This window comes from Lycium barbarum, chromosome 10 (genome assembly GCF_019175385.1).
Source record: "Lycium barbarum isolate Lr01 chromosome 10, ASM1917538v2, whole genome shotgun sequence".
NCBI lineage: Eukaryota > Viridiplantae > Streptophyta > Magnoliopsida > Solanales > Solanaceae > Lycium > Lycium barbarum.
Window position 1 is genome coordinate 116,238,521 of NC_083346.1, and position 27,867 is coordinate 116,266,387.

Below are 27,867 nucleotides of genomic sequence, written 5' to 3' on the forward strand. Positions count from 1 at the left end.
AGTTTCGGTTCGATTCGGTTCGATTTTTTGGTTTTCTGTATTTATGCCCAGCCCTAGTCAAATCCTATAACTTGTAGCAACATGGTTTTATAACGTTGAGGATTAGACTGTGAAGGGTTTGATACATTGTATAGGTGGATGGAGAGTATAATTATTGATTTCATCTGAATACGTATTAAATTTTGAATTAATTACTGATTCATCTGAATACGTATTAAATTTTGAATTCAAAATTTTAAAAATATAACGAAATCACGATTAGAATCTTGAATCCGCCTCTATTAGTTACTTGGCCACATTACTAAAAATATATGTCCAAATTACTTATTTATTTACAAAATCAAGATAAAATTAACTAAATTTTTCTCATCTTACCCTCTCCGTCCCATATTACTTGGCCAGATTACTAAAAATATATGTCCAAATTACTTGTTCATTTACAAAACTAAGATAAAATTAATTAAATCTTTCCCATCTTACCCCTAGTAATAAATATTCTTGAAAATAGTCAATTTTGATTAGAATGTATTTATTTGAGAGAGATAGAGGTAAGATAGTAAAATACATTTTTTTATTTATGATTTCTTAAGGAGCGTGCAAAAGGGAAAGTAGCAAGTAATATGGAGTATATATTTTACCATAATATTCACATTTATTGGTGTAAGTCTCAATAGTCTGGGAAAATGATTTGAAAATGAGTAATTAATGTGAAGGGTAAAACTAATAATAAGAACAAAAATTTCTTTCTCTCGATAAGTTAACATGAACAAGTAAAAGTGAACGGAGGGAATAAATAAAATTTGTAGGGAGTATCTCTGGGGTAAAACTGAGGATAAGTAAAAAAATTCTCTTGTGGCATGGGACAAGGTATGTTGTCCAAAGAAGGCTGGTGGCTTGAATGTGAAGGGTTGTAAGAACTGGAATATTGCTGCTGTTGGAAAATTACTATGGCAACTGACTGAAAAGCAGGACTCTTTATGGGTGAAATGGGTGCATGGTATTTATATAAAGACTGAAAAAGACATTTAGGGCCATAAAGCTCCAGCTGACAACAGCTGGTATTGGAGAAAACTGAATTGGTTGAAGGAAAACATGATCACTTGGTATACTCGGGGCAGATACAGGCTCACCCATGTTGTTTAGTACTCTATTACTAGTAGCTACAACCATATACTTGGACACCATAGGAGATGGAGTATCTCAGAATTAGTGAGGTTTGTTGTTGCTCAACCTAAACACAGATTTATCTTATGGTTAGCTGTGCAGAGGAGGCTCTTGACTAAGGAGAGACTAGCTAGCATAAACATATACCAGTGAATGATAGCACCTGCTGTTTATGTGATAGTCAGATGCCAGAAACCATAAAACATATATTTGCTGAATGCAACTGGTTTAAACAAGTGAGTTCAGATGTGTTGAAATAGGCTAATGTGCAGATAGCAAGTTAAACAAGTATTGGAGAGGATCAAGGCAAAGCATTGGAATCCTTTCAAAAAGGAGATTATGGCTGCTATTTGGAGTGTTGTCATATACCATACCTGGAAGGCTAGGAATTGGAAACTTTTTTAAACATACCACTGTACAAAGAGACATAGTAGTAGTGCAGATTAAAAAGGAAATTGTAGAGAGGTTTACCCTTATTCAAACTAGTGGGAGAGCTCATAGGTGTCAAAGATACATACAAGCACTTTGTAATTAGATTCTGATGTTTTTGCTTGAGGCCTTTCTCTCCTGTGCACTCTTGCTAGAATGTGGTACTGGGAGTTTGGTGCTCTTTAGGTTTTTTTTTTTTGGTAAGTTTTTCACAGTTTACCCAAAAAAAAAAAAAAAAAACACACTCTATGAATATTTAGAAAAAATAATTACCCAAAATAGCCCATGTTTGTAATGATTCCATCATGCTGGGGGTATCTTGGATGAAACAGAAGTGATAATACAATTGGAAAAATGTTATATACAATTAAATTTTCTTATATATAAACAGCTCATATACATTATTATATACTTTTATATAAGATTGATATATCATTTACTCCGAAGGTATAAAGTTGTATATTGTGAAAAAGTAACCTTAATTTATTCCATCAAAAAGAGCTTTATAATGTAGTTGATTTTTGCCATGCTTTTTTCGAATTTTGGAATTGAATCATATGGGAATGCGATCAGTCAACGCACGATTTCAATATTATTTATTTTGGTTTCGTCGAGTATTTTTTGTGTGTTTTATCAATCGCTGATGATTTTAGTGGGAGATTTAAATGTAATCAAGGAGGAATCACGAATGATGTAGTTTGAAGAAATGGGGTGAAGGGATAATATTAGTAGGATTTTTTGGTTTAATCAGCTAATACTATAACTAGTTTTCAGACTAAATTGTTGTGGCTAGGTGGCTCTAATAGCTTAGCTTCAATTTAAGTCTGATTTCACTGAGCCTAACCTCAGTTCTCATTTCCCTAATTTCTTAGCCCAATTTAACTGGACCAATTGTCTGACTACTAGAATCCCAATAAAGTTGTTTATTTCTGAAGCACTTCTATTAGTAGAGTATATTATACCACGAGATTGGTCTAATATGCATTAAAGATCTGAGTTACTCCTTCCTTCCGGATAAAAAGAGTGTCCACTTACCTATTTGCACACTCCTTAAAAAATTACTATCTCCTTCATTTCAAAATAAATGTCTTTTTAGGCTTTTTATTTTGTTCCAAAATAAGTGACATTTTAGGATTTCAAGAAGAAATTAATTCTATTCTTCCAAAATTACCCTTATTTATTATCAAGAATCATTAAATAACTTTTATTTCTAAGCATTAATTAGGAGTAAGTTGGTAAAAACACTCCTAATTTTCTATGAGTAAGCAATTTCTTAGGGGGTGTGCATTAGCTAAAAGAGATGCTTATTTTGGAATGGAGGTAGTAACTCCTAGAAAAAATAGTTAATTTGACTAAACTGCTCCTAATTAAATAGGTATTGAAATTTGATCACATTGCACTTAATAGGAGCAAATCTGAAAAAATAAGATTAATTTTTTTTATTTGATAAGTGAACACGCTTTTTGAACCCCCCCAAAAAAAAAAACTAAGTAGGCACATTTTTTTATCCGGAGGGAGTAATATATAAGCATTGTAATTATATGCTGGCGTGTTATGTAATTGTTCAATGAGCTGGTTCTAACTGACCATAGCTCATATTTTTAGGTAAAACACATTCTAGCCTATCAAGCCCGTGCGTGATGAATTTATTGATCTTTTATTCACATTAGTAATTAGTTGTGACTAATTTTCCTTGAATTGGTTGTTGAGATGTGTATTGAAAATAATCTTCTTTTTTTTTTTTTCCAGGGGACCTACCTCTTGAAGGACTGATAAAGACTTTAAATTCAACAAGCTGAATCCCAAATAATTCGCCAAGAAAAGTTACTTGAGCTCCAAGAGTGAAGACGAAAGGATATTTTATTATAATATTAAATCTTTACGGATTGAGGTTTTATCAGTTTGATTTTATGGCACATTATAAATGTTCTTTTAATTATATATTTCTTTTTGTTGAAAATAGGCAAAATATAACACATGAGATCGGTAAAATCTAGTCCCATGACTTTTAGCGACAGAGTTTTGCATATATTCCAAAATGTGGCAGTGAAGTCTTTGCCTTGGTAAGTACGTATATAATTTTAGAGATTAAAAAGCCCGTAGTCCACTTTCTGCAAAAGAAACTGAGAGTTATATTATAAATAAAACATTAGACGCACTGATAAGGAAATTGGTACCTAATTGATGTACTAAGTTCCAACTCCTTTGAATTTAAATTTGACGAAGTTTCTCTGTAGTTTCTTCTTTAATATTTTTTGGTGAGACTAATTTAAAGCGTCCTAGCAAAAACATACTATAAATAATTCTAACGACTAATCTAATGAGTTATAATCCCATATATCCCAAAGCCTAGAGCAATTAATCTTTCATAAAAACCACAAAGTAAGGAAGCAATAGCTAAAGAAATGAAGATGATTATAACTTGTATCTTTGCATTACTAGTTATACAAGAAGCGGCTATATTTGAAAATAGCTTTACAGTGAAAGTCTCTTTAGGTTTAGAAATACGGCCACTGGCTGTTTCTGCCGGACGGCTACTTGCTCAGCGTAGACCTGCTCGGCCGCCTCCTCCACCACCGCGCTCCGGGTCAATAATTAGTCCAATACTACTACTTGTTCCAGCTCCGGCACCACCTCCATATTGATCACCTTTCTTGTTTAGTGAGGCTCCTTTTTTTATTATTTTTTTTATTTTTTAAATTAGTCATCTCCAACCTGGAGAATGCATTTCTTTTATTCATAACATCATCAGCCCAAAAAATAGGGAAAGCAACCCCTTGCACCTACTTGATGGAACAAGGTCCATCTCATGTAAGTAGGATTTCATCTAAAGATCACAAAAAATTCTATGTTTGAATAGATGATACATCTCCTCAGTTCTACTAACATAGAGACATCAGGGTACATCAAACAGATAATTTCTATACATTGTTCTATGCACATAAAAGGAGTTTTTAACTACAGATTTCCTGAAGGAGGTTAATTGCATCTTGTCAAACCTGACCTCTCCTTTGGTAATTTTTGGGAGCTCCTGGAAGCTATTCATGCGAGTGCTACATCCACTACTCAGTCCCCAATTTGCCAAACTGTCTGCTGCCCTATTGCATTCTCTGGAGCAATGTCTGATGCTTATATGTTGTATGGCTTCAAACATATGTTGGATTTGTTCTATGATGTCCAAAAGTGGCCATGGAAGCTTAGACTTGTTCAAAATCCAATCCACCAGTATTTTTGAATCACTTTCAACGTCCAACTTGTTTACTGCATTATTCAGGCACCACTCCAAACCAGACTTAAGAGCTAGAGCTTCAGTTGTTTGTGATGTTGCCTAAGTAAATGGCATAAACATATATGAGATCTCCTCTTTGATTCCTGACTAATCCACCTCCTCCACTTGGGCCTGGGTTCCCTTTAGAACAACCATCAGAGTTCAGTTTTAGTGTACCAACTTCTGGAAAATGCCATTTCACAACAGTGGTTCTAATCAGAGGTTGTGCATTCTCAATAATCTCCAAAAAGTTGTTCCATTCCATAAAGGGAGGAATATCTTTGTATTGCTTGTGTGTGATTATAACAATCTCCTGATAAGAATTGTTGATGATTCTGTATCTTGACATGTTCAGATTCTCAAATCTGCTTTTGCACCTTTCTTCCAAATCTGCCAAATGAGAATGCTTGGAATTATTTGCATTATCATGCCTTGGATGGGATTTTTCTCTTTTGTAAGCCACCATGATAACACTCTTTGCCTAATGTTCCTATTTCCTTCCTCAATGCCAAAAAGCTATGTGAAGTGCTTCTATATATCCATGCTGATCATGCTAGTGTTGAATAAGTGCTCTTGTGTTTCCTAATTACCAGACCTATAGCATGAACATTTGGAAGTCAAATGTATCTTAATTCTTTTTAAATTATCATCAACTGCAACTTTTCCTCTGAAAAGTCTCCACATGAAAATAGAGATTTTAAAAGGTAGTTTCTTATGCCACATTTTTTTTTGTTCGAAAGAGATGACAAATGAGATTCTCGAGTTACTTCCCTAGCTGATTTACAACTGAAACTATCATCTGCAGAGATACTCCAAATAGGAGAGTCATTGATATCCTTAGAGTGGATCTTCACTTCATGAATTCTATTCACCACACTCATAGGCAGAATATTCCTCGGCTTATCAAAGTGCCACTGTTTTTCACTAATGTATAGATGGATAGGGCTGTTAATAGAAGTATTAGTCCCAGTTGGTTGAGCAAGCTTGCCAGACCCCATCCAATTATCCCACTAGAGATTTGAGCTCCCTCTGTTGATTCTCCAATGGATCAGATGATCCACCTTGTCTCTGTTTTTCATAAGTCTTCTCCAGGTGTGAGAATGAGTGTAATTCCATTTCCTAGCCATAGCATGTATTCTTAGAGAATACTTAGCTCTCAAGAACCTTGTCCACAAAGACTCTGATGTTCTAAAAGTCCACCATTGTTTGGCTGAAAATGTATCTGTAATCTCTTGTAAAGATCTCACACCTAGACCTCCTTCGTCTGTAGGAAAACAAAAGTTAGACCAAGACGACCAGTGGTATTTATATTTTCCATCACATTGCCCCCAAAAAGAGTTAGCAAAAATGCTTTCTATTTGTTTAAAAATGGTTTTAGGAGGCATGCAGATGGAAAGCAAATGAATTGGAATAGCAGATAAGACATGTTTGATAAGAATCATTTTGCCACCAGTAGATAAAGTCTTGCATTGCCAAGAGTCTAATCTCTGTAGGATTTTAGTGTCCATAAAACTAAAATATTGAATCCTTTTTCTTCTAATAAATATTGGACAACCAAGGTAGGTTATAGGAAATTCAGCTCTCTGGAAATTCAGGATTCCAGCTACGATGTTGATCTTTTTGTTGGAAATGGAATTGTCCAGCAGGAAACAGCTTTTATGCATACTAATGATTTGTCCAGAGTTATCCTGGTATTCTTCAAGGCAATTCATGATCTTAGTCAAGGTATAGGACTTCCCAGAGGAGAATATAATAATGTCATCTGCTTATGACAAGTGATTGATGGCTGGGCCATTAGAATGCATGCTAAATCCATTAAATTTGTGATCATCATACAGCTTATTAAGCTTCCTTGATAGAACCTCTGCAGCAATAATGAACAAGGAAGGTGATATTGGATCACCTTGCTTGACTCCCCTTTGTGACTTGAAAAAACCATTTCTTTTTCCATTAATGTTGACAGAATACCAAGCATTAGACTTCAAATTCCATATGATGAAAATCCAGTGTTCACTAAATCCCATCTTTCTCATAACAGCACATATAAAATTCCAAGAAATTCTATCATATGCTTTGTTCATGTCTAGCTTTATTACCACATTACCTCCCTTATTAGGCTTCCTGATCCCATGGATAATTTCTTGAGCAAGGAGAACATTCTCCCCAATAACTCTACCTTTCATAAATCCACTTTGGTTCTGGGAAATAATATTTGGAAGGATTTTGGATAATCTATTATTCAGAATTTTGGAAACTAGCTTATTAGTGACATTACTAAGACTAATAGGTCTGAATTCTAAAAATTCTCTAGGGTGTTGCACTTTTGGAATCAATAAAAGGCATGTACTAGTGAAGTATTTTGGCATTGGAAAACCTTTAAGAACATCCTTAACCATATTAACCATGTCTTTTTCCACAGTTTCCCAACAACTCTGAAAGAACAGGCTTGAGAAACCATCAGGGCCAGGTAAGCTATTTCTATCAATATCAAACATAGCCTCCTTGACTTCCTCATTAGAAATATCTCCTGTAAGCATCATGTTATCATCATCATTGACCATTTTAGGAATACAATCCAGTATGCTAAGGTCAATATATGTATGATTTTGAGAAAAAATGTTCTGATAGAAGTTTACAGCAACATTAGCAATATCTCCCTCATCTTCAATCCAATCTGTCCCATTCTTGATCCTGTGGATCTTCATATGATGTCTCCTACCCCTGACCACAGAGTGAAAATATTTAGTGTTTTCATCTCCTTCCAACTGCCACTTAAGATGGGCCTTTTGCCTCCAAAAAGCATCAACAATCTTAATATGAAGAACTAAATCAGCTTTAGCTTTATTCAGAGCCATTTTGTCATCTTGATCCAATGAATTAATATACTTATCTTCACAGATCTTCACTTGGTCCTCTAGGTGGTTAGACTTGATGAAAATATCTCCTATTTTGTTTCTTGACCACTCACTTAGAGCTTTGCTAACTCTTTTAAGTTTTTGCTGTAATATCCAGAAGGAATTTCCTTCAACATACTGATTCCATTGATTTTTCACAATATCCTAAAATCCTTCCTGCTCAACCCAGAAATTCAAGAACTTGAAGTATCTGATGGTGTTAGAAGGATAATCTTTAAGAGTAATAAATAAAGGACAGTGATCAGAACTCACTCTAGCCAAGTGTTGGACAGAGATAGAGGTGAATTTGGCTCCCAATTCATCATTAGCAACCATCCTATCCACCCTTTTCCATATGATTTCTTTCTCTTTCCTTTCATTACACCATGTATATAGACTCCCATTATAGCCCATATCTGATAAACCACAGTCAGCTAAACACTCTATGATTTCTAAACTTTTACTCAACTTATGAGGCACTCCACCTATCTTCTCATTAGGGTCCAATATGCAGTTAAAGTCTCCACAGACCATCGAGGAAGAAAAAGCTCTTATATGTTCCCATAGATGAATTCTACCTGCTGATCTAGTTTTAGCATATACAAAAGATACAAAAGTTCCAGAATCAGCCGGATTAACACAGACCTTGCAAGTAAGCATCTGAGCATCATTTGCAAACATATCACATTTAACCTCAGAGCTCCAAAAGATCCAAATTTTATTACTGGTATTCACAAAACATTCTTGCATACCAAGTTTTTGTTTGTAGAAATCAATTTTTTCTTCTTTGACAAAAGGCTCCTGTACAACAACTAAAGAGATTTTGAACTGTTTTATAAAAGTTTGAAGTTTTTCAGTAGCAGCTTGGGACTTCATACCCCTAATATTCTAGCAAATCACCTTAATCAGAGGTGTTTTCTTCTGTGGAAGCTCCATCAACCCATTCATCAGTAGGATTTGCGTTTTTGTTTCCCTTTTCCTCAATACTTTGTCCATGATCAGAGTTGTCAAGGGCATCAAATCTATTCTGATACTTTTTAATATCAATGCTCCTTATATTACTTCCTTCCCCTGATTCAAAGTTATTCCTACCTTTTCTATGTGAATTCTTTTTCCCCCTACCACTAACAGTTTGCCACTCCTCTTGAAACAAAACTACTTGTTGCTCATTGGACTTCTGAATATTGTAAGTAACTGTTTTAAGGATCTCTTTGGGAGTCTCTACTTCCTCTAGAGTCTCCTCTTGCTCAGCACATAGATTAATACCTTCATCAAGATCAATAGTATTGTCTTGAATAGTATCAGAAGTAGCTATACTGTTTTCAATAGTGGTGCATATCATCTACATATTTCCTCCATCATCATCCTGCTTCATAGAAATGGAAAGAAACACCCAAGGAAAGTAAAAATGTTTTGAATGATTCTAGTTGGTAACATGGGATAATAAGAAACAAACACCAGGCAAGAAGCAATAAGGAAAATGAGAAACTGCTACCATATTGCGGGAAGAAAAATGAGTTTTACGCTCAAAGATTAGTATTTCTAATCTTTAGTACTTTATATACATAGGGATATATTTATAATTTAATTATTCTTAACGGTTTAACGGCTAAACTGATAAGAAAAATGGGGAAATCGTTCCCCGCACCATTAAGCCGTTAACTATAATATTCCAAACATTCCCCTTCTGTTAATCCAATTACCCGATTCTAATAAACCAATAAACCTATTTTGCGGTTGGGATATCGGCTGCGGTTCAGTTTTGAACAGCCCTAATTACTCATATAGTTTTGAATCTCGGGTGATCTAATCCAATTTAGGTATAAAGATTAGTAAAATTGACCCTTGAAAAAACAAAAAGTGCCACATAAGTATGACGGAAGAAGTAATTCCATAATTAGTCATCACAAATGTCTGCAAAGTATCCCCTCGTATTTGTTTTTTTTTTTTTTTCCATCTGGTGTCCGGTACTTGCATTTAGGCACGACTAATCAGGATTCGCGCTGTATAGGGTCTCACTCGGGGGGGGGGGGGGGGGAGAGTTCCCTACCAAGAATTATTCCATACCCAGGGCTCGAACCCGAGAGCTCTGATTAAGGGAGGAGCAGCCCCATCCCCCGTATTTCTTACTCAACCATGGTGTTCTTATAATCATCTCAATTGTGTAAGAAGATTACTTTTGTTTTCATATAATTAAGCAAAACACTGTTTTTTTTCATATAATTAAGCAAATCATCGTTTCTCCCTTTCTTTCCATGCCATTGTTTTCAATATCGGTGTTTGTCAAAAGGTAGAAGGAAAAGGGGCTAATTATTGGTTGTTTTGTCAAAACATGAATCAAACATAGTTTCTCGGGCACTAATATTCAAAAACCAAATCTAAGCACTCATAGAAAACAGAAGTATACAGTAAACCCAAAACAAAAATAAAAAGAAATAACAAAACCAAATTAAAATCAGAAATAAGTAGTACATGGTGGGAATGGACATGTATGCTGTAACTTTGCAACATGGGTGGCTCTGCTTATGAAATCAGCTTGCTAGGAAAATCTTAATTGAAAATTCACATCTTTTCTATTTTCCTCTCTCCGACTACAAAAATATGTATGCGTTAAATTTTGATGTCTCACTGGTTGTTAAAATTTCACTAAATAATTATAACTAATAGATTATTGAATCCAGTAAATCAAATAAGTTGCGATAAAATTTGAACCTCAAAATCGTAAATCTCAAATCCTGGTACAAGAAGTGGCTATATTTGAAAATTGCCATATAGAAATGTGGCCACTGGCTGTTTATGCCGGACGGTCTGCTCAGCCAAGACCTGCCTCCTCCACCAACGAGGGTCGGGCCAATAATTAGTCCAATGCTATTACTTGCTTACACCGGCCCAATGGATCGCCACAAAGTCAGGCCCAAAGTATTTCCACCACTCCCACCTCCGTATTGATTGATACTCAATTCATCTCTAATCGACTTGTCGGGCTAAGTCAGCATAAACTTAACATGACGTGATATTATTCGTTTTAGGTCAAGTCGTCGTGATTTTCTCCATAAGACTCACACCATTCAGAGCAGTCAATATCTTGTATAATAAGTTAGTTTTTTTTTGCTTTTTCTTTTCTACTTCTACCTGAGACTTTATTCACATCTACAACACAACACAATTGAGGCCTAATTTGCTTGTGTGGTGATCACTTTCATTTTTTCCTAGTACTTCAACTAGCCCTCTTTCTTGAGTTAGTTAGTGACATAAATTAATTCCAAAAATTAGTCATGATCAGAAATGTCTGAAAAGTTCCCCACTACAAGAAATTAGGCCTACGACGACATTTTATAAATGTCGTAATAAGACCCACAAGTGTCGCAAAATCACTTAGCGACATTTATTTTACACTTAGTACAAATGTTGTATATTTGTATGTCGGGAATTTTCCGACATTTATATTAATGTCGGTAGATGATTTACGACATTTATTTACAACATTATTAAAATGTCACATTAAGTTTTCCAACATTTAGATTAATGTCGTCATTAAGTTAGTGACATTTATATATGACTTTTATTAAATGTCACTTTTTTTGAGTTTTAACTCAATTAAATTGCTACATATAATGAAATGTGAGAAAATCATACCCATCCTTGCTATACATACACGGAAATGTCAGAAAATCATCACTAGTCAGTACGTTTTTTTTTTCATTTTTATATACTAAGAAAATCTAATCTGATACCATAATCATTCATATAATTTCGATATACAAGTCATACACTCTGAAACAATTCTGAATTACAATAAAAGAGTCACTTCAACACATTACATTTTTATAAATATTATAACACCGCCAATACTAAATGGTTCTCAAGAAATACAAAATTTTCTCCCATCATGCTAAGAATGCTAACTACAATTAAATTCTAATGTTGACTAGTGACTCCAAGAATACAAATTATTTGATAGTCACTTGGCGAGCCTTCATACAAAGCAGCAATTGGAATCTCTATGACGACTCCCTCCTCAGAAGACTTCTCTGCTTGACTCTAATGTTTGCATATTGAAGATGAAAACAAAGGTCTGATAGCAAACCAAACATAAAGGTGTATGTTAGAAAAATATGGTTAAATAAAATTAGCAGAATCAAACTCCAAGAAGCCCACCTATTTTTTCAACCACACAAGAATCAAATTATTACATAGTCCTTAACATAGAAAATAGAATTGAAGATTACCTGAAATCAATTAAGGCCGAATAGTCAAATATTTTACATCTCAAAATTCAATGTACAATTAAAAAAGTAAAAATATAGATTTAAAAATTCAATGTGAATCCTAAAGCCCACATAACAAAGGATTACCTTCGCATCCACAAAAAAAGCATGATTCAATGCAGCAAGCATATTATTCAATTCATCACTTTCGGGAACTCCACTTTGTAAAAACCTACAAAAGAAAAGGTAAATAAAAAAAAGTAACTAGCACACATAAAATTCAAGCACAAAAGAGAGAAAAAAATAAGAAAAGGTGAGGGAGGGAGAAGTTAGGCCGCCGTGAGTAAAGGGAATTGGGGAAAGGGTTTTATTTCGTGGGAAGGGGGAATTGATATTTGGTTGGGCTTTAAAATTTTGGGGGGAAGATACTTCAGGGGTTTTTTAATTTTGGGGGGGAAAGTTTGGGTACAAATGAAAAAGTAACTCTCTTATTAAAGTACATAGAACAAAATAAAATAAAAAAATAAACTGCTCATATTAATAGTTACTTATAAAACATACAAACGTTCAGCACAGTAGCTTTTTTTGTTATTAGTAGAATAATAAATAGTTATATTATCATAATTGCATATTTAATTTGACTAACTTAAACAAACAATTTAGCCACATTTTTAGTTCCAAGTTCATCTGTTATATGTTATATAATTACTACTTTATGCATCCGATAAATTTTTTAATCTAAAGTTAATAAAGAATGGTGATTTAATTTAAAAAGATTTAGATTTTGAATAATAGGTGTAAATGTCGGTAACTAACGGTTAATAAGCTGACATTTGAAACAAATGTTATAATATTCTCGACATTTGTATCAAATGTCATTGTTTTAATGACATTTTACGCCAAATGTCATTATTTTAACAACATTTTTTGCCAAATGTTGTCGTTTTATGACATTTTGTATCACATGTCATTATTTTTACGACATTTATTCATAAATGTCACGAAATTCCCTTTTTCCCGACATTTATTTCAAATATCACTAAATAAATGTCGTCGTATCTCCACTTTCTTGTAGTGCCCCTTGTTCTTGTTACTCGAACATCGTTACTATCTTATTTACGAGTAGTTTCATTTTCATAGTATTAAGAGATGATTGCTTTTAATTCATATAATGAAGCAAGCTTTCTTTTTCTATTTCTTTCCTTGTCATTATTTTATTGGGAATCTAGGTGTCATAGCATATATATTGTACGAAGATGATACTAAAATAGTTCCAGCAAAAATTATATTAACGTACTCTAAGATGATATTATTTAAAGAAATAGCAAAATAGTTGTCAAAATAAAAAGCCAGGAAGTGGGGGTCAATGAATTGAGTGTAAATCCTAGATATCGAAGTTCAAGTGTCTCAACAGAGGCAAAAAGCACGAAGTGATTCCTTTCTATCTTCATAAGTTTTGGTTGACAGAGTTACCTAATGTAAAATAATCTGAGCATCCAATCTAAAACATTAAGGCAATGGATGGAGCTGAATCCCTTTGGAAATCCCTATACAACTAATGAGGGACAAGTGTTTTTTTTTCTTTCTAATACTTGGTACATGTGTTGGTGATAGGTAGCGAGTATTTAAAGAAATAGTCAAAATATGCGAAGTTGAACCGGACAAAACTATTATTGAAAAAAAATAATGAGAAAGAGGAGAGCTAAAGAACTTAAACTTCCTACCTGTTACAGATGATTTCAGTAATATTTGAATACCTTAACGAACGAGGAATGAATGTGTTTAGTCCCACCAATTTCCTGAATAATCAAATGCTTTGGTCTAGTCCTATGACTTTTAGCAACACGGTTTATAAAGTTGATGATTAGATTGTGAAGGGTTTGATAAACTGTATTAGCGGATGTAGAGTGTAATTACTGATTTCATCTGAATGTATATTTATAAATTTTGAACTCAATATTAAAAATGTAATGAATTCATAATTAGAATCTTGAGTCCACCTCTATTAAGTAATCTTTTTATTGAAGTGAAGTCTTTACCAACCTTCAAGAGGTAGGTCCTGTAAAAAGAAAAATTAAATCTTGGATTGTGGATTTGGTTTCAACAACACATGCAAACTTTCAACAGATGACTCGAGGGAGGGAGTCCTCTAAAGAAAAAAAATTATTCGTAACAAATGCAGATAATTAAGAAATCAATAATTTCACGGAACATGTTTTATTCTCGTTATAAAGTTCACGTTTAAACGTAATTATTGATGCTTATTATGCACAATTTTTAAGCCAGACCTCCAACGCAAGGCACTATGCTCATGTGGTCGATGGCAATTTTTTTGAAAAAAGAACTTAAAAATGAACAGGCTGTGCAAAATGATGCTCCTAGTCATAATTGCTTCTACCTCCTATATCCCTAAATAGAAGAGTAAAATATAACTAATGCTATTCATAGACTTTGAATCACCAAGTTAATTCTCACTCCCTGCGGATCAGTATGACTTATTTTACTGGCAATTTAGCCAAAATATCTATTTATGAGATAATGCACACGCATAAAGCCTTAGGTTATAACTTGTCGAAATATTTGATTGTTGTGACTAGTTTATTTAAAGTCATTTCCTTTGCGTGATCTATAGTATCAGTATTTTTCGTGTCATAACCGTTATTAGGATTATTCACAGTAAAAATCACCAATTTTTAATATGATTCCCAAAATTTAATCATACTGCGATATCTTTTCATTTTGAAGATCCTAATTTATTTCTATTTTATGGAGACTAGCATTTTGGCTATGCTATTTTTACGCCATTATTAGACAAAGAAGAGAACTAACAAATGAAATGGCATAGAGCGATTCCAATAATCGCGTCGGACATTACCATTAAGATATCAAAATTAAATAAATGAAATGGAGGAAACTGAATACAAATATATCAAAATTAAATAGGTGAACATACGTAGAGGGTAGCAGGTTTGAGTTTTTTTTTTTTTTTTTAAAAAAAAAACTTACTCTGCTGAAACAAATGCATCATAATTCTCAAGCACTACAAGAAAAACTATATTTGGCAACAATTTTTTTTTTTGTTACCATAGATTGATTATTGTTGCAAAAAGTATTTTTGGCAACAAAAAGAAATATATTTTGTTGCATGAACTTTTCCCAACGGCTGTTATTGTAACAACGTGCAACAACTTTTTTTTTATTGCCAAAAGTACTTTTTGCAATAATAATCAATACTATAGCAACAAAATTAAATTCTGTGGCAACAAAAAAATCATTTGCCAACAATAAAACTAAGTTGTTGCCAAATATAAAAAATTTGTTGCAATTTCTATACTTTCTTATAGTGAAGTCTCAACCTGAGTTATGGACAGTGAGCATTATATATAGTAGATCCATTCGTACTGGAAAACAAAATGTTTGGTCTTGGTCTTGGTCTTGGTCACTATCCAGTGTAATCCCACAATAGTGGGGTCTGGGGAGGGTAAGATGTACGCAGCCTTACTCCTACCTGGGTAGGGAGGCTGTTTCCGATTGACCCTCGGCAACCCTCCTCCTTTATCCGGGCTTGGGACCGGCAATATGAGCGAGCTCACACAGGCGGAAAACAAAATGTTTATATCACTTAATTTTGTTTTCTTGTTCAAACACATTTTTTTATATTTAGAAACAAACAAAAACATAATCATAATAGTTCAAACATAAACATAATAGATTTTTGCACAAAATTTTTCCCAAATGTAGCGGCAACACAAAGGTAGAAGTAAGGTCAGCATACATCCTACCATTCCCACATCCCACTTATGGGATCACACTGGGTATGCTGTTATTGTTGTATGTAGCGGCAACATATATAGTGGCGACCGCGTGGCGCTGCTCATGGACCGCTCGCTGGTGGTGGTGGCAGTGGCAGCGGTGATGACGGAGGTGCTAGTTCTAGTGCTGGTGGAGGTGGTGCTGGCAGCAGCGGCGACAACGTTGGTGGTGGTGGTGGGCCTGGTGGCACGTCACGCTTCCAACGATGTCCTAAATTATGCTGTGGTGGCGGCGGTGTTGGTATACCTCCGTCCTTATTCCTGTCTAAGCTTTTAAACTCTCCAGCGGGCTTGAGTTGAGAAAACACCAATTCCTTGTAGGAAAATCGTTGTAGGGACCTTGATGCTTCTACTGAAATAAAGTTGGAGTATTTGTCCGCCATGACTACTTCGTGGATGAGTAAGGATATTAGTAGACATGATATTATATCTCCCTTCATTGTTTCAATTTCTCAAAGTGTATGAATGTAAAGAGTTCTCTAAAAAATAACTGACAGTTATATATGATTGGTATCTCAAGAGAAGAAAGCAATATATGGGCGGATGTGAGAATTTGGAGTTATTAAGTAAATATATAATAATAATAATAATTGGGTTTGTACTAAAACATTTATAGTTATTTAGTAAATTATTTTTTTATATACCCTTGTGGTCAAGCTCTTTCCTAAACACCGCACATAGCGGGAGCTTAGTGCACCGGACTGTCCTTATATAAATAAAATTTAGATAAAAGTTATTCATATTCCATGAACCTATAAATTGTACACTAAATTAGCCTAGAGAAGAAAGGCATATGGAGAAATCCTACCATTTTTATCGCGAAAATAAGTTTACCAAGGATTTACTATTATATACAAGCAATATATCATTTGTCCCAATTTATGTGACATTCTTTCTTTTTAAGATTGCTTTTTTTTTTTTCTCCACTAGGGTAATTAGGTAGTTAAGTGTCTCATGCCATATAAACTGTGTGTTTAGTCCCAGAAAAAAAAAACGAATATATAGATTATCCAAATTCAACTACATAGTATATTGAGCTCGCTCTATTTTTTGGATTATCTCAAACATGTCATCAAATTGATTTTCTGGCCGAATGAAAGCAACTCAAAATTCAACATTAAATCCAAAAATAAAATTATGAGAGGATAAGTATTGTTTGTTGAACAATATACCCGAATAATTAAAAAATTTCTCCGAGTAGTTCCATCACTTTCATTGAATAATCAAATGGTTTGGTCTTGGTAACACGGTTTCGTACGTTGAGTCGTTGACGATTTAACTTCGAAGTCTTTGGCATTTGCTTTTTTAATCAATATCCGGTATTAGCATTGGAATCTGACTAAATTTGAATCGCACTGCGTCCATTTAGGGGGCAGCGCTCCTAACAATTTTTTTTTTTTAAATCCCTATACAAGCGATAAGGGACTAAGTGTATTTAATTTCTCTAATACTCCCTCCGGATCAAAAAAAGAGTCCACTTAGCTATTTGCACACCCCTTAAGAAAATACTAATTCCTAGACAAAAATAGGTAATTTGACTAAACTACCGCTAATTAAATAGGCATTGGGATCTGATCATATAACACTTAATAGGGACAAATATGGAAAAACAAGGTTAATTCTTTCTTGATTTGCTAAGAAGACTCTTTTTTTGATCCGGAGGAAGTACTTGATATTTGTGTTGATGGTAGGTAGCAAATATTAAATGAAATAGTCAAATACGCGAAATTAATGAGAAAGCGGTGAGCTAAAAAACTCAAACTTCCTAGCTATTACACATGATTTCAATAACATTTGAATACCTTAATGTACGAGGAATGAATGTGTTTAGTCCCATCAATTTCCTGAATAATCAAATGCTTTGGTCTAATCCTATAACTTTAAGCAACACGGTTTTATAAAGTTGAGGATTAGACTGTGAAGGGTTTGATACACTGTTTTGGCGGGATGGAGAGTATAATTACGGATTTCATCTGAATACATTTTAAATTTTGAATTTAAAATTTTAAAAACATAACAAAATCACAGCAATTAGAATCTTGAATCCGCCTCTATTAAATACTCTTCTTGTTGAAGTGAAGTGTTTATCAACCTTCAAGAGGTAGGTCACGTAAAAAGAAAAATTAAATCTTAACTTGTGGATCTGATTTCAACAACACATTCAAACTTTCAACAAATGACTCGAGAGAGGGAGTATGATAATTAAAGATAGAAGGGCAGATTAGTCTTTGTATGCATATCAAGGGAGTTAAAGGTAGTTAAAGACTTAGAGGCTTCTAGAAGATAGAGTTCACATAGTTAGTTATAACTAACTTTAAGCTTGTGAGTAGTTATAAATATGATCCATTGTATTCATTATTGATCATCACATTCTAATGATAATTACTTCTTCTTCATCATCTCTTAACCTTCACACGATTACCTCCATCTTTATAGTTTCTATTTTCTCAGTTTGTGATCATTGATACACTGTATATCCAGTGTATATTTTGTGTGTATTCACACATTATAACATGGTATCTGAGCACGATGTTTAGCTTGTCAGTATATTCATATTCATTTCTATTTTTCTTATGAACAATTCAAGATCCTGAGTCTTGCTTCCGCAAATCAATATTGTTTCAATTTCTTTCAAGAATAAATGGAAAACTTGAATCCTGCAAATGGTGTCTCTGGTGTCTCAACTGGAGATGGTTCTGGTGTTCAAAATGGATCTTTAAATGGTAATTCATTACCAGGAAATTCATCTGGTGTAAATGGATTACAACAAGGACCTAGAATTAACTACAATCATCCACTATTCTTGTCACCTGCAGATGTAAGTGGAATACAGATTATTTCTTTTCAACTTACAGGTATTGAAAATTATTCTATATGGATTAACTCCATGAAACTTGCTCTATTAGGAAGAAATAAGTTGGGGTTGGTTACTGGTACTTGTAGAAAGGAGAATGACCCTGAGACTATGTGGGATCATTGGGAAAGAGTAAATGCCATAGTTCTTTCTTGGGTAATGAATGTTGTTTCAAAGAATTTACTAGGAGGAATTATGTATGCTACTAGTGCTCAGGTGGTAAGGCAAGATTTTTGTGAAAGGTTCAATAAAATTGATGGATCAAGAACCTATAATCTACATAAAGAAATAGCCACTCTGAATCAAGGCACAGCTTCTGTGTCTGTGTACTTCTCAAAGTTAAAAAGTATGTGGGTAGAGTTTGAGTCGATGGTACCAGCTCCTGGTTGTAATTGTTCTAAGTCAAAAGAATTTGTAGAACACTTACAGAAAATGAAGTTGTTTCAATTCTTGATGGGTTTAAATGATGCTTACTCTCAGGCTAGAAGCCAAATACTTATGATGAACCCTATGCCTAATGTAAATCAAGCTTACTCTCTAGTGATCAGTAATGAGTCCCAAAAAGCTGTAGCAGCTAACTCTGGAGTTCTAGGGACTAATCTAAGTGCCACAGTTGGAAACATTGATCTGGCAATGTATTCAATGAATAATGTGAATCAAAACAATGTGAATCAAGGTGGTTCAAATCAGTATGGACATCAGAAATTTAAGAAACCTTATAATAGTTTGATCTGTGACTTTTGTAAGTGTAAGGGTCACACCAAAGACACATGTTTCAAGCTAGTAAGATATCCTTCTGATTTCAAGTATAAGAAAGGTGTGGTAGACAGGAAAAATGGTCAGAGTCAAAGGTATGGTGCTGCTTATAATGTGGTAGGAGAGAGTTCAAATACTGATCTTGGACCTGTCAACACTCAAAACTATAATGCCCAGCAGGCATCTGTGCCATATAGTATGAATGAGGCAAGTTCTAGTTTTGGATATGGCAATAACATAGGAGGATATGGTTCTCAAAATGGACAACAGCTGATGGTCAGTGGTGGTGATGCAAGCAGTTCTAATATACAGTTGCAGATAGGAAATCCATTTACTAGAGAGCAGTATGATCAGATTGTTCAGTTGCTAAACAAAAGTCATAGTGCCAATGCAACTGTATCTTCAGCAAATGCAGTAGGTGATATAGTAGGTATGGTAGAGGACATGTCACTAGTAGCTACTGATAACAATAGTCCTGAATGGATCATTGATACAGGAGCCACTAATCACATGGCCTCTGATGCAAAATTATTGAACCAAGACACAATAAGTGAACCTATAATTCCAAAAAGAGTGCATTTGCCTAATGGTGACATTACTCAAGTGTCTCACATTGGAACTAGTTCAATATCTAAGAACAGCACAATATCTAATGTGTTTTTGGTTCCTAAATTCAAGTACAACTTACTTTCAGTTTCAAAACTAACCAGAGAATTGCACTGTTCTGCAGTTTTTTCCTGATTTTTGTGTTTTTCAGGATCTCTTCATTGGAAGGCTGAAGGAGATTGGTAGAGAATAAGCTGGTCTATACTTGTTGCTGAATCAACATACATATAATGGAAAACATATCAGTCTAGCAGTGCAGAATCCTGAGGATACAGTGTTCAATCAAGATATTAGTTTGTGGCATAAAAGACTTGGCCACAGTTCTTACTCAGTTTTAACTAGATTGTTTTCTTGTAATTCTAGTGATGTGAAGAATAGTATAGATAGTTGTACTATATGCCCCTGTGCCAAACAGACTAGATTACCATTTCAGCCTAGCCATATAAAAACTAGTGACAGACTTGAAATGATTCATGTAGATCTTTGGGGTGCTTATAAAATTCCAACTTTTGATGGCAATAAGTTCTTTTTAACTATTGTTGTTGATTACTCAAGATTTACATGGGTACTGCTACTGAAAAATAAATTTGATGTATGCACTTGCTTAAAACAATTCTTCAAGCTGATAAAAAATCAATATGATAAAACTATCAAAGTCATCAGAACTGATAATGGCTCAAAATTTCTGAATAATACTTGCATTAGCATGTTTCAAGAATTAGGCATAATTCACCAAAGGACCTGTGTCTATACACCACAGCAAAATGGTGTGGTTGAACGTAAACATAGGCATATTTTAGAAGTGACTAGAGCTATGAGGATTCAGGCTCATATTCCTATTGATTTCTGAGGATATTGCATTTTAGCAGCAGTGTATGTGATTAATAGGTTGCCCACTGTAGTGCTTAATGGTGTTTCACCATATGAAAGATTTCATGCTAAACAATCAAATATAAGTCACTTAAGGGTAGTAGGTTGTTTATGTTTTGCCAAAGATATGACTCAACATGATAAAATGCAGTCAAGGTCAAAACCAACTATACAGATGGGCTATTCTGATGTGCAAAAAGGATATGTGTTGTATGACTTAGCTAATAATAGTTTCTTTGTTAACATGGATGTTATATTCAAAGAAGGAATCTTTCCATTTCAAAAGAAGGATACAACATCCACTTATGTTTTCAAAGACACTGCAGTTGAAGATATGTCTCAATGACCTAAGTATATTCAGTTCAATAATCTTACTCAGCCTGAATATAGACAAGATGAGGGACAAATACAGGATCAAATGCTAAATACAAACACATAAACTATGTCACATGAAGATAATGCACAAGAGTCAATAGCTGAGCTACATAGTCAGTAAAGAACAGATTTGCAGATTGAACAACCAGTACAAGATTCAACAACTGTAGTTCAGGAAACAAGAAAGTAATCAAGGGGTACCAAACCACCAGTATGGATGAAGGATTTTATCAATTTGAATATACATGAAGATGTTGTATATGGACTAAACAGATACATTAACTATGACAAGTTAAGTCCCAAATATCAAGCATATATTGCTGCATTCTCAACTCTGACAGAACCAGCTACATATAATGAAGTTGTTAAAGAACCAAAATGGATTCAAGCAATGAAGGAGGAGATATCAGCATTGGAGAACAATCACACTTGGGACATAGTTAAACTGCCTCAAGGAAAAACAACAATTGGTTGCAAGTGGATATACAAGATTAAGTATAAAGCAAATGGTGAAGTTGAGAGGTTCAAGGAAAGGTTAGTAGCTAAAGGGTATAGCCAAAAGGAGGGAATTGACTATCAAGAGACATTCTCACCTGTGGTGAAAATGGTAACAGTAAGAACTGTCTTGGCCTTAGCAGCAACACAAAAATGGCACATCCATCAAATGGATATGTATAATGCTTTTCTACAAGGAGACTTCTATGATGAGATATATATGGAATTGCCTAAGGGATTTGCCAATCAGGGGGAGAATTCAGTATGTAGTTTGGTCAAATCATTGTATGGCCTAAAACAGGCACCAAAACAGTGGAATGCAAAACTGTCTGAAGCTTTACTCGGTTTCAAATTTCAGCAAAGCCAGTTTGATCACTCATTATTTGTCAGGAAGAATGATCAAGGTACTGTAATCATACTTGTCTATGTAAATGACATGCTAATCGCAGGATATAGCTTGACATTGATTGAAGAAACAAAGACAGCATTACAACAAACTTTCAAGATGAAAGACCTTGGAGAGTTGAAATATTTTCTTGGGATTGAATTTGCAAGATCAAGTAAGGGCATCACAATGCATCAAAGGAAGTATGCATTGGAGCTCATATCAGAGGTAGGACTTGCAGGTGCCAAACCAGCTGGCACACCCATTGACACTAATGTCAACCTCACTTCAAAAGAATATGATGAAGGAATACAGGACAAAGCTAGAGATGAAGAAGTACAGATCAAGGCCACATCTGAGGAAGATACTCCAGCTGACCAAGCTGCCTATCAAAGACTCATAGGAAAGTTACTTTATTTGACTGTAACAAGACCTGACATATCATTTGCTGTTCAGAGTTTAAGTCAATTTCTACATCCTAAGGATTCACACATGGAAGCTGCACTAAGGATAGTGAGATATGTTAAATATCAGCCTGGACAAGGCCTGTTGCTCTCAAGCAGTTGCAATCATACAGTAACTGCATACTGTGATGCAGACTAGGCTTCATGCCCCATAACTAGAAGATAAGTGACAGGATTCATGATTAAGCTTGGAGATTCACTTGTGTCATGGAAATCAAAAAAGCAAACAGTAGTGTCAAGGAGTTCTGAAGAAGCAGAATATAGGAGTTTGGCCACTACAACAGCTGAGCTGATCTAGCTACTGGGATTACTGAAGGAATTAAATCTGAGCATTGATCAACCTATTGCTATACACACAGACAGCAAGGCAGCTATACAGATTACACACAATCCAGTGTTCCATGAGAGAACAAAACATATAGAAATAGACTGTCATTTTATTAGGGAGATAATTCAGAAAGGAATCATCACAACTCAGTATATCAACACTAAGGAACAACCAGCTGACATCTTTACAAAGGGGTTAACTAGAGTGCAACATGAGTACTTGAAACTCAAGCTAGGGGTTCTCAACATTTTTACACCACCTGGCTTGAGGGGGAGTGTTGATGATACTTAGTGAATGATAATTAAAGATAGAAGGGCAGATTAGTCTTTGTATGAATATCAAGGGAGTTAAAGGTAGTTAAATACTTAGAGGCTTCTAGAAGATAGAGTTCACATAGTCAGTGGCGGAGCCAGGATTTTCATCTAGGGGGTTCAAAAATTCTAAAAGGTAAATATACGAAGAAGTCAGGGGGTTCAACATCTATTATATATACATAATAAAATAATTTTAACTTTGAAAATACACTGTAATTTTTCGCCGAGGGTTCGGATGAACCCCCTGGACATACGCTAGCTCCGCCCCTGCACATAGTTAGTTATAACTAACTCTAAGCTTGTGAGCAGTTATAAATATGATCCATTATATTCATTATTGATCATCACATTCTAATGATAATTACTTCTTCTTCATCATATCTTAACCTTCACACGATTACCTTCATCTTTACAGTTTCTATTTTCTCAGTTTGTGATCATTGATAAACTGTATATCCAGTGTATATTCTGTGTATATTCACACATTATAACAAGTCCTCAAAAAGAAAAGTTTATTCACAAATGAAAAATTATAAAAAGACACGATATACAATGTAAGCTCATAAATTATGGATGAGATGCAACAAAATTAAAGAAAATGAAATATAATGCAAAAGAAGTTAAAAGTCATAAAAGAATTAGGCACAATCACGATTTTTCTCAACTTAGTAGTATAAAATAGGTAATAAAAAAAAGTACAAAGTGATTTTTCTTTCATGGAACGAGAAGGAAAAACTCAAGAAGAATGATGCTTTCATGAGATCTTGATTCGGTAGAAAAGAAAAAAAAAAAGGTACTATGAAAAAATACTGGAGCTTTAAATCAATTTTAATTAACATTGAATATATTTGATAATCGCAAGTCATCACAGAAGTTTAAAAGGTTATTTATTTTTGATACATTTGATTTGTCTTAAATTTATCTTTCCTTTGTCTATCGGTTCATAAAAGCCTCTTCAATTAACAGTTGTCCAATTTGACTTTACATTTGTCATGTGGAACCTCGTAGACAAATAAAAGATTCAAATTTACTTACTAAACTATCTAATCTGCTTATTTATACCTCATGCGACATTGTTAAGCATACCCTGAAAATTTGAAAATGTCCAAATATAATCCATACAATTAGCAAAAATAAACACTAAGCAAAATTAACAGTACATATGGGAGCAGCAAGTTCTGAACAAAAGTCATCAAGTTTAGAACACTAAGCACTGACAAAAAGAAAAGAAAACTACAGTACATGTGGGAGGGGATGCTTCCTTAATTACTTGCAAGGGGCGGAGCTACAAATCTAGTTACGGGTTCGACAAAACTCAGTAACTTTGGCGTAGATCATGCATTTGTACTAAATAACTTATAGAAGTCAATAAGCTACATTTAAGTCAATAAGCTACTTTTTTTAAATTTCGAAACTCATAAACTCAAAATCATAGCTTCGTCTCTGACAGCTCATATATGGCTTGGTGGTGCTGGTGGCGGTGGAGGTGATATTCTATATGCAGGAGGGACAAGCATATGATATCCTGGATTAGCCTTTGGTGGTGACAATATTGTTGTTTTTTTGCCTTTTAAACCTCTTAGCTCTCTGGCAATCTTGAATTGAGAAAACAATTCCTTGTAAGAATCATATTGCAAGGACCTTGCGTCCACCATAACTAATTCATGGATGAGCAAGGATATTAGTAGAAATGAAATTATACCTGCTGGCCTCATTCTTTCAAATTCTCAAGTATAGTAGTAATGAGTTTTCTGAAAACTAAGGTATCACAACACCCCAATTTATATTAGTCTCTTACTTTAATTTTGTTCATTTTCCACAGATTTTTAAAGATACACAGCATACCGCCAATCCTTAAGTCAAAGAGTATGTCACCACTTGAGCAACTTGGAGGCCTCATTAATTCACACTATTAATGATATGAAATATTGGTCAAAATCGAATTCAATTGCCAACTACTCTTACAGAAATAGATTGGCTACCGATTGCGAAGGAACTTGTTAGTTGACTTCCTCCGTCACATTCAAAAGTAATGCACTAACTTCCAAATCAGATCATTTGAAAGGTAATTATAATAACTAACATTGAATAATATCTAAAATAAATGGTGTAAATAATAACAACGTTAGTATATTACGAATTAAACTATACTGATAATGTAAATAAAAAATAGTACATCATCATTGTATATAACTTAAATACATTAAATAAGTTAATTATATTTGGTTATTCCTGTTCCAATTTATTGAAATCTTTGTAGACGACTAATAATAAAATATTTTATACTAGTCCAATCACTTTCCCGAATTAATCAAATGCTTTAGTCAGGTCCCACGGCTTTTATTAGCAACTCATTTTTGAAAAGTTGATTATTTGACTCTGAAGTCTTCGTCATTAATCTGCTTGAAGAAATTGAGGTCTTTATTTATCAATATTCAAGAGGTAGGTCACTTAACAAAGGAGGAAAGGGGAAAAAGAAAAATTGCAAAACTCCCAAAGTGCCAAAAGCGAAATATATTTATGTTTTAAAAAATAATAAATCTATGTTCTGCCGACATTGTTGTTCCCTTTTTTTTTTTTTTTTTTTTTTTGTCTAAACACATTTTTTTTTTGTTTCTCTTTGTTTTATGAAAAAAAAAAACAACAACAACAACAGAGAACAATCAAAATGCAAAATAATAACACCTTTATTGAGTTTTATGTGACTCTATTTGACTGGACAAATAATTAGAAGAGGAAAAAACTTTTTAATCTTATATTTTTAAACATGTAATAATATTTTTTGTGATTACGAAAGTTGGTCTTTAAGGAAAAATCAGAACAGTAAATTAAATATTTTTAAAACAGACTAAATTAAAAGGGATAATATCACGTAGGCTTGAATTGAGCAAGTACATCACAGTAATACCAAATCAATTCTTCCAAACCGGAAAATAGAACCAACACAAAACCAAATTGTTTTGAGTCCATCTTAATACACTAGCCCCGAAGCTTGATCTTTTCCCTTGGTTTCAACTGATATTAGTAACGTCGTTGAACCTTTTTTCTACAAAAGATTATCATTCTTGATACTAATTTTTTCTCTGTACTTCGCACTATCTTATGTCATTTATATATTCAACTTTCTCATGTCGCGTCCTTCTCTATATATTCGAAATCTTCATGATATTTCTATCATAAATTAATCTTTGAGTTCATATCTTCAAAGTTACACATGGGTTTCAGATATAAGTCAAAAATTCATCAAATATATTTAAGTGTATATATCAGAAATAAATAAATAAGTTCAAGAGCCGACCCGTCCTAGTCATTGGCCCTCTTAGTGCTAGGGTGGGCTGGCTTTTTAACGGCTAGTTAGTGAAAGGCCCAGGGCACCCCCAACCAGTTTAAGCTTACATCCATGAGAACTAGGCTGAACAGGGTTGGGACAGCTCATTTTAATATCTCTCTAAAAAGAAGAGAACAAATAAATGAAATGACATGTTTGGGATAATCTTGTCGGACAATACAAACGAAAACTTGAATCAAAATACATTATAAATTCTCTCAAGATAATTCTGAATCTTTTATTCCAAAACCAAATCTAAGCACTCACCAAAAACAAAGTATATGTGGGAGGACATGATGTCCAATCCCCTTACTTTACAAAATCGATCAGAAAACAAGCTATCTTCTCAAGCTCGACTACTTATAGCGGTGGCGAGTGTGGTGCTCATGCGGGGCAGGTCTACTTATGAGTTTGACAGAACTCAGTAGTTTTAGCTCAAATCTTAAATTTGTGTTAAAATAATCATATAAACTTATATGTATAAATAATTTATAGAATCCAGTAAGCTACAATCTTTTCTAGAATTTAAAATTCATAAACTCAAAATTCTAATTTCGCCTCTGTCAACGTGCTGGTAGTGGTGAACATTACTAACAAATCACTATTTTCTCACTGAAAAATGTTCAGTGACTATTCCGACAGATATTTTGATCGAATCTTTGAGAAAAGAAAAAATTGTAGTGTTTTGACACGGAAAAATGAGGAAGTCCCTCAGCATATCAACGAGAACTTGTTTCCCACCATGCGTTTTTCAAGTGAGCTGGTTCGATGGGAAGGAAGTGGAAAATAATTGAGAACATAATTCCTTGTAGCAATCATATTGCTGCAGGGACCTTGCAGGCAACATAGTTGCAGCGACCATGGTACTCATGGATAGCTTACTGATGGTGGTGGTAGTGCTGGTGCTAGTAGTGATGATGGTGGAAATGATGATGGTGGCGGTGGTGATGGTGGTAGTGGTAGTGGTAGTGGTGGTGATGGTGCTGGTGCTAGTGGTGATGATGATGGAAATGATGATGGTGGTGGTGGTGGAGGAGGAGGAGCTGATACTGGAGGAGATGGTGGTGGTAGTGGTGATGATGGTGACGATACTGGTGGAGGTGGTGGTGGTTGCATAACCTGCCTCCAACGAATTCCCAAATTATGCTTTGGTGTTGGCGGTGTTGGTGTGCCTCCGTCCTTATTCCTGTCTACACTTTTTAGCTTTCCGGCAGAATTAATGTAGGAAAGTTGCGCCTTTAGGGACTTTAATGCTTCTACGGAAATGCTGGAACGCTTGTCCACCATGACTACTTCATGGATGAGTAAGGATATTAG

The 27,867-nt window shown here is 34.4% G+C and overlaps 3 protein-coding genes across 3 annotated transcripts; 1 reads left to right on the plus strand and 2 right to left on the minus strand.

Annotated features, from left to right (window-relative positions):
- Positions 1 to 7,920: 7,920 nt before the first annotated feature.
- On the minus strand, positions 7,921 to 8,631 carry LOC132613367 (uncharacterized). Its single transcript, XM_060327379.1, has one exon. The coding sequence runs from the start codon at positions 8,629 to 8,631 to the stop codon at positions 7,921 to 7,923; it is 711 nt and encodes a 236-aa protein (XP_060183362.1).
- A 3,042-nt stretch (positions 8,632 to 11,673) lies between these two features.
- Positions 11,674 to 16,158, minus strand: LOC132613368 (sulfated surface glycoprotein 185-like). The gene is made up of 4 exons (XM_060327380.1): positions 15,846 to 16,158; positions 14,970 to 14,973; positions 12,111 to 12,195; positions 11,674 to 11,796 (listed from the first exon to the last, which is right to left on the minus strand). The coding sequence occupies exons 1-4, from the start codon at positions 16,156 to 16,158 to the stop codon at positions 11,674 to 11,676; spliced, it is 525 nt and encodes a 174-aa protein (XP_060183363.1).
- An 11,011-nt stretch (positions 16,159 to 27,169) lies between these two features.
- Positions 27,170 to 27,775, plus strand: LOC132613369 (glycine-rich protein DOT1-like). Its single transcript, XM_060327381.1, has 2 exons — positions 27,170 to 27,313; positions 27,428 to 27,775. The coding sequence occupies exons 1-2, from the start codon at positions 27,170 to 27,172 to the stop codon at positions 27,773 to 27,775; spliced, it is 492 nt and encodes a 163-aa protein (XP_060183364.1).
- The last annotated feature ends 92 nt before the right edge of the window (positions 27,776 to 27,867 follow it).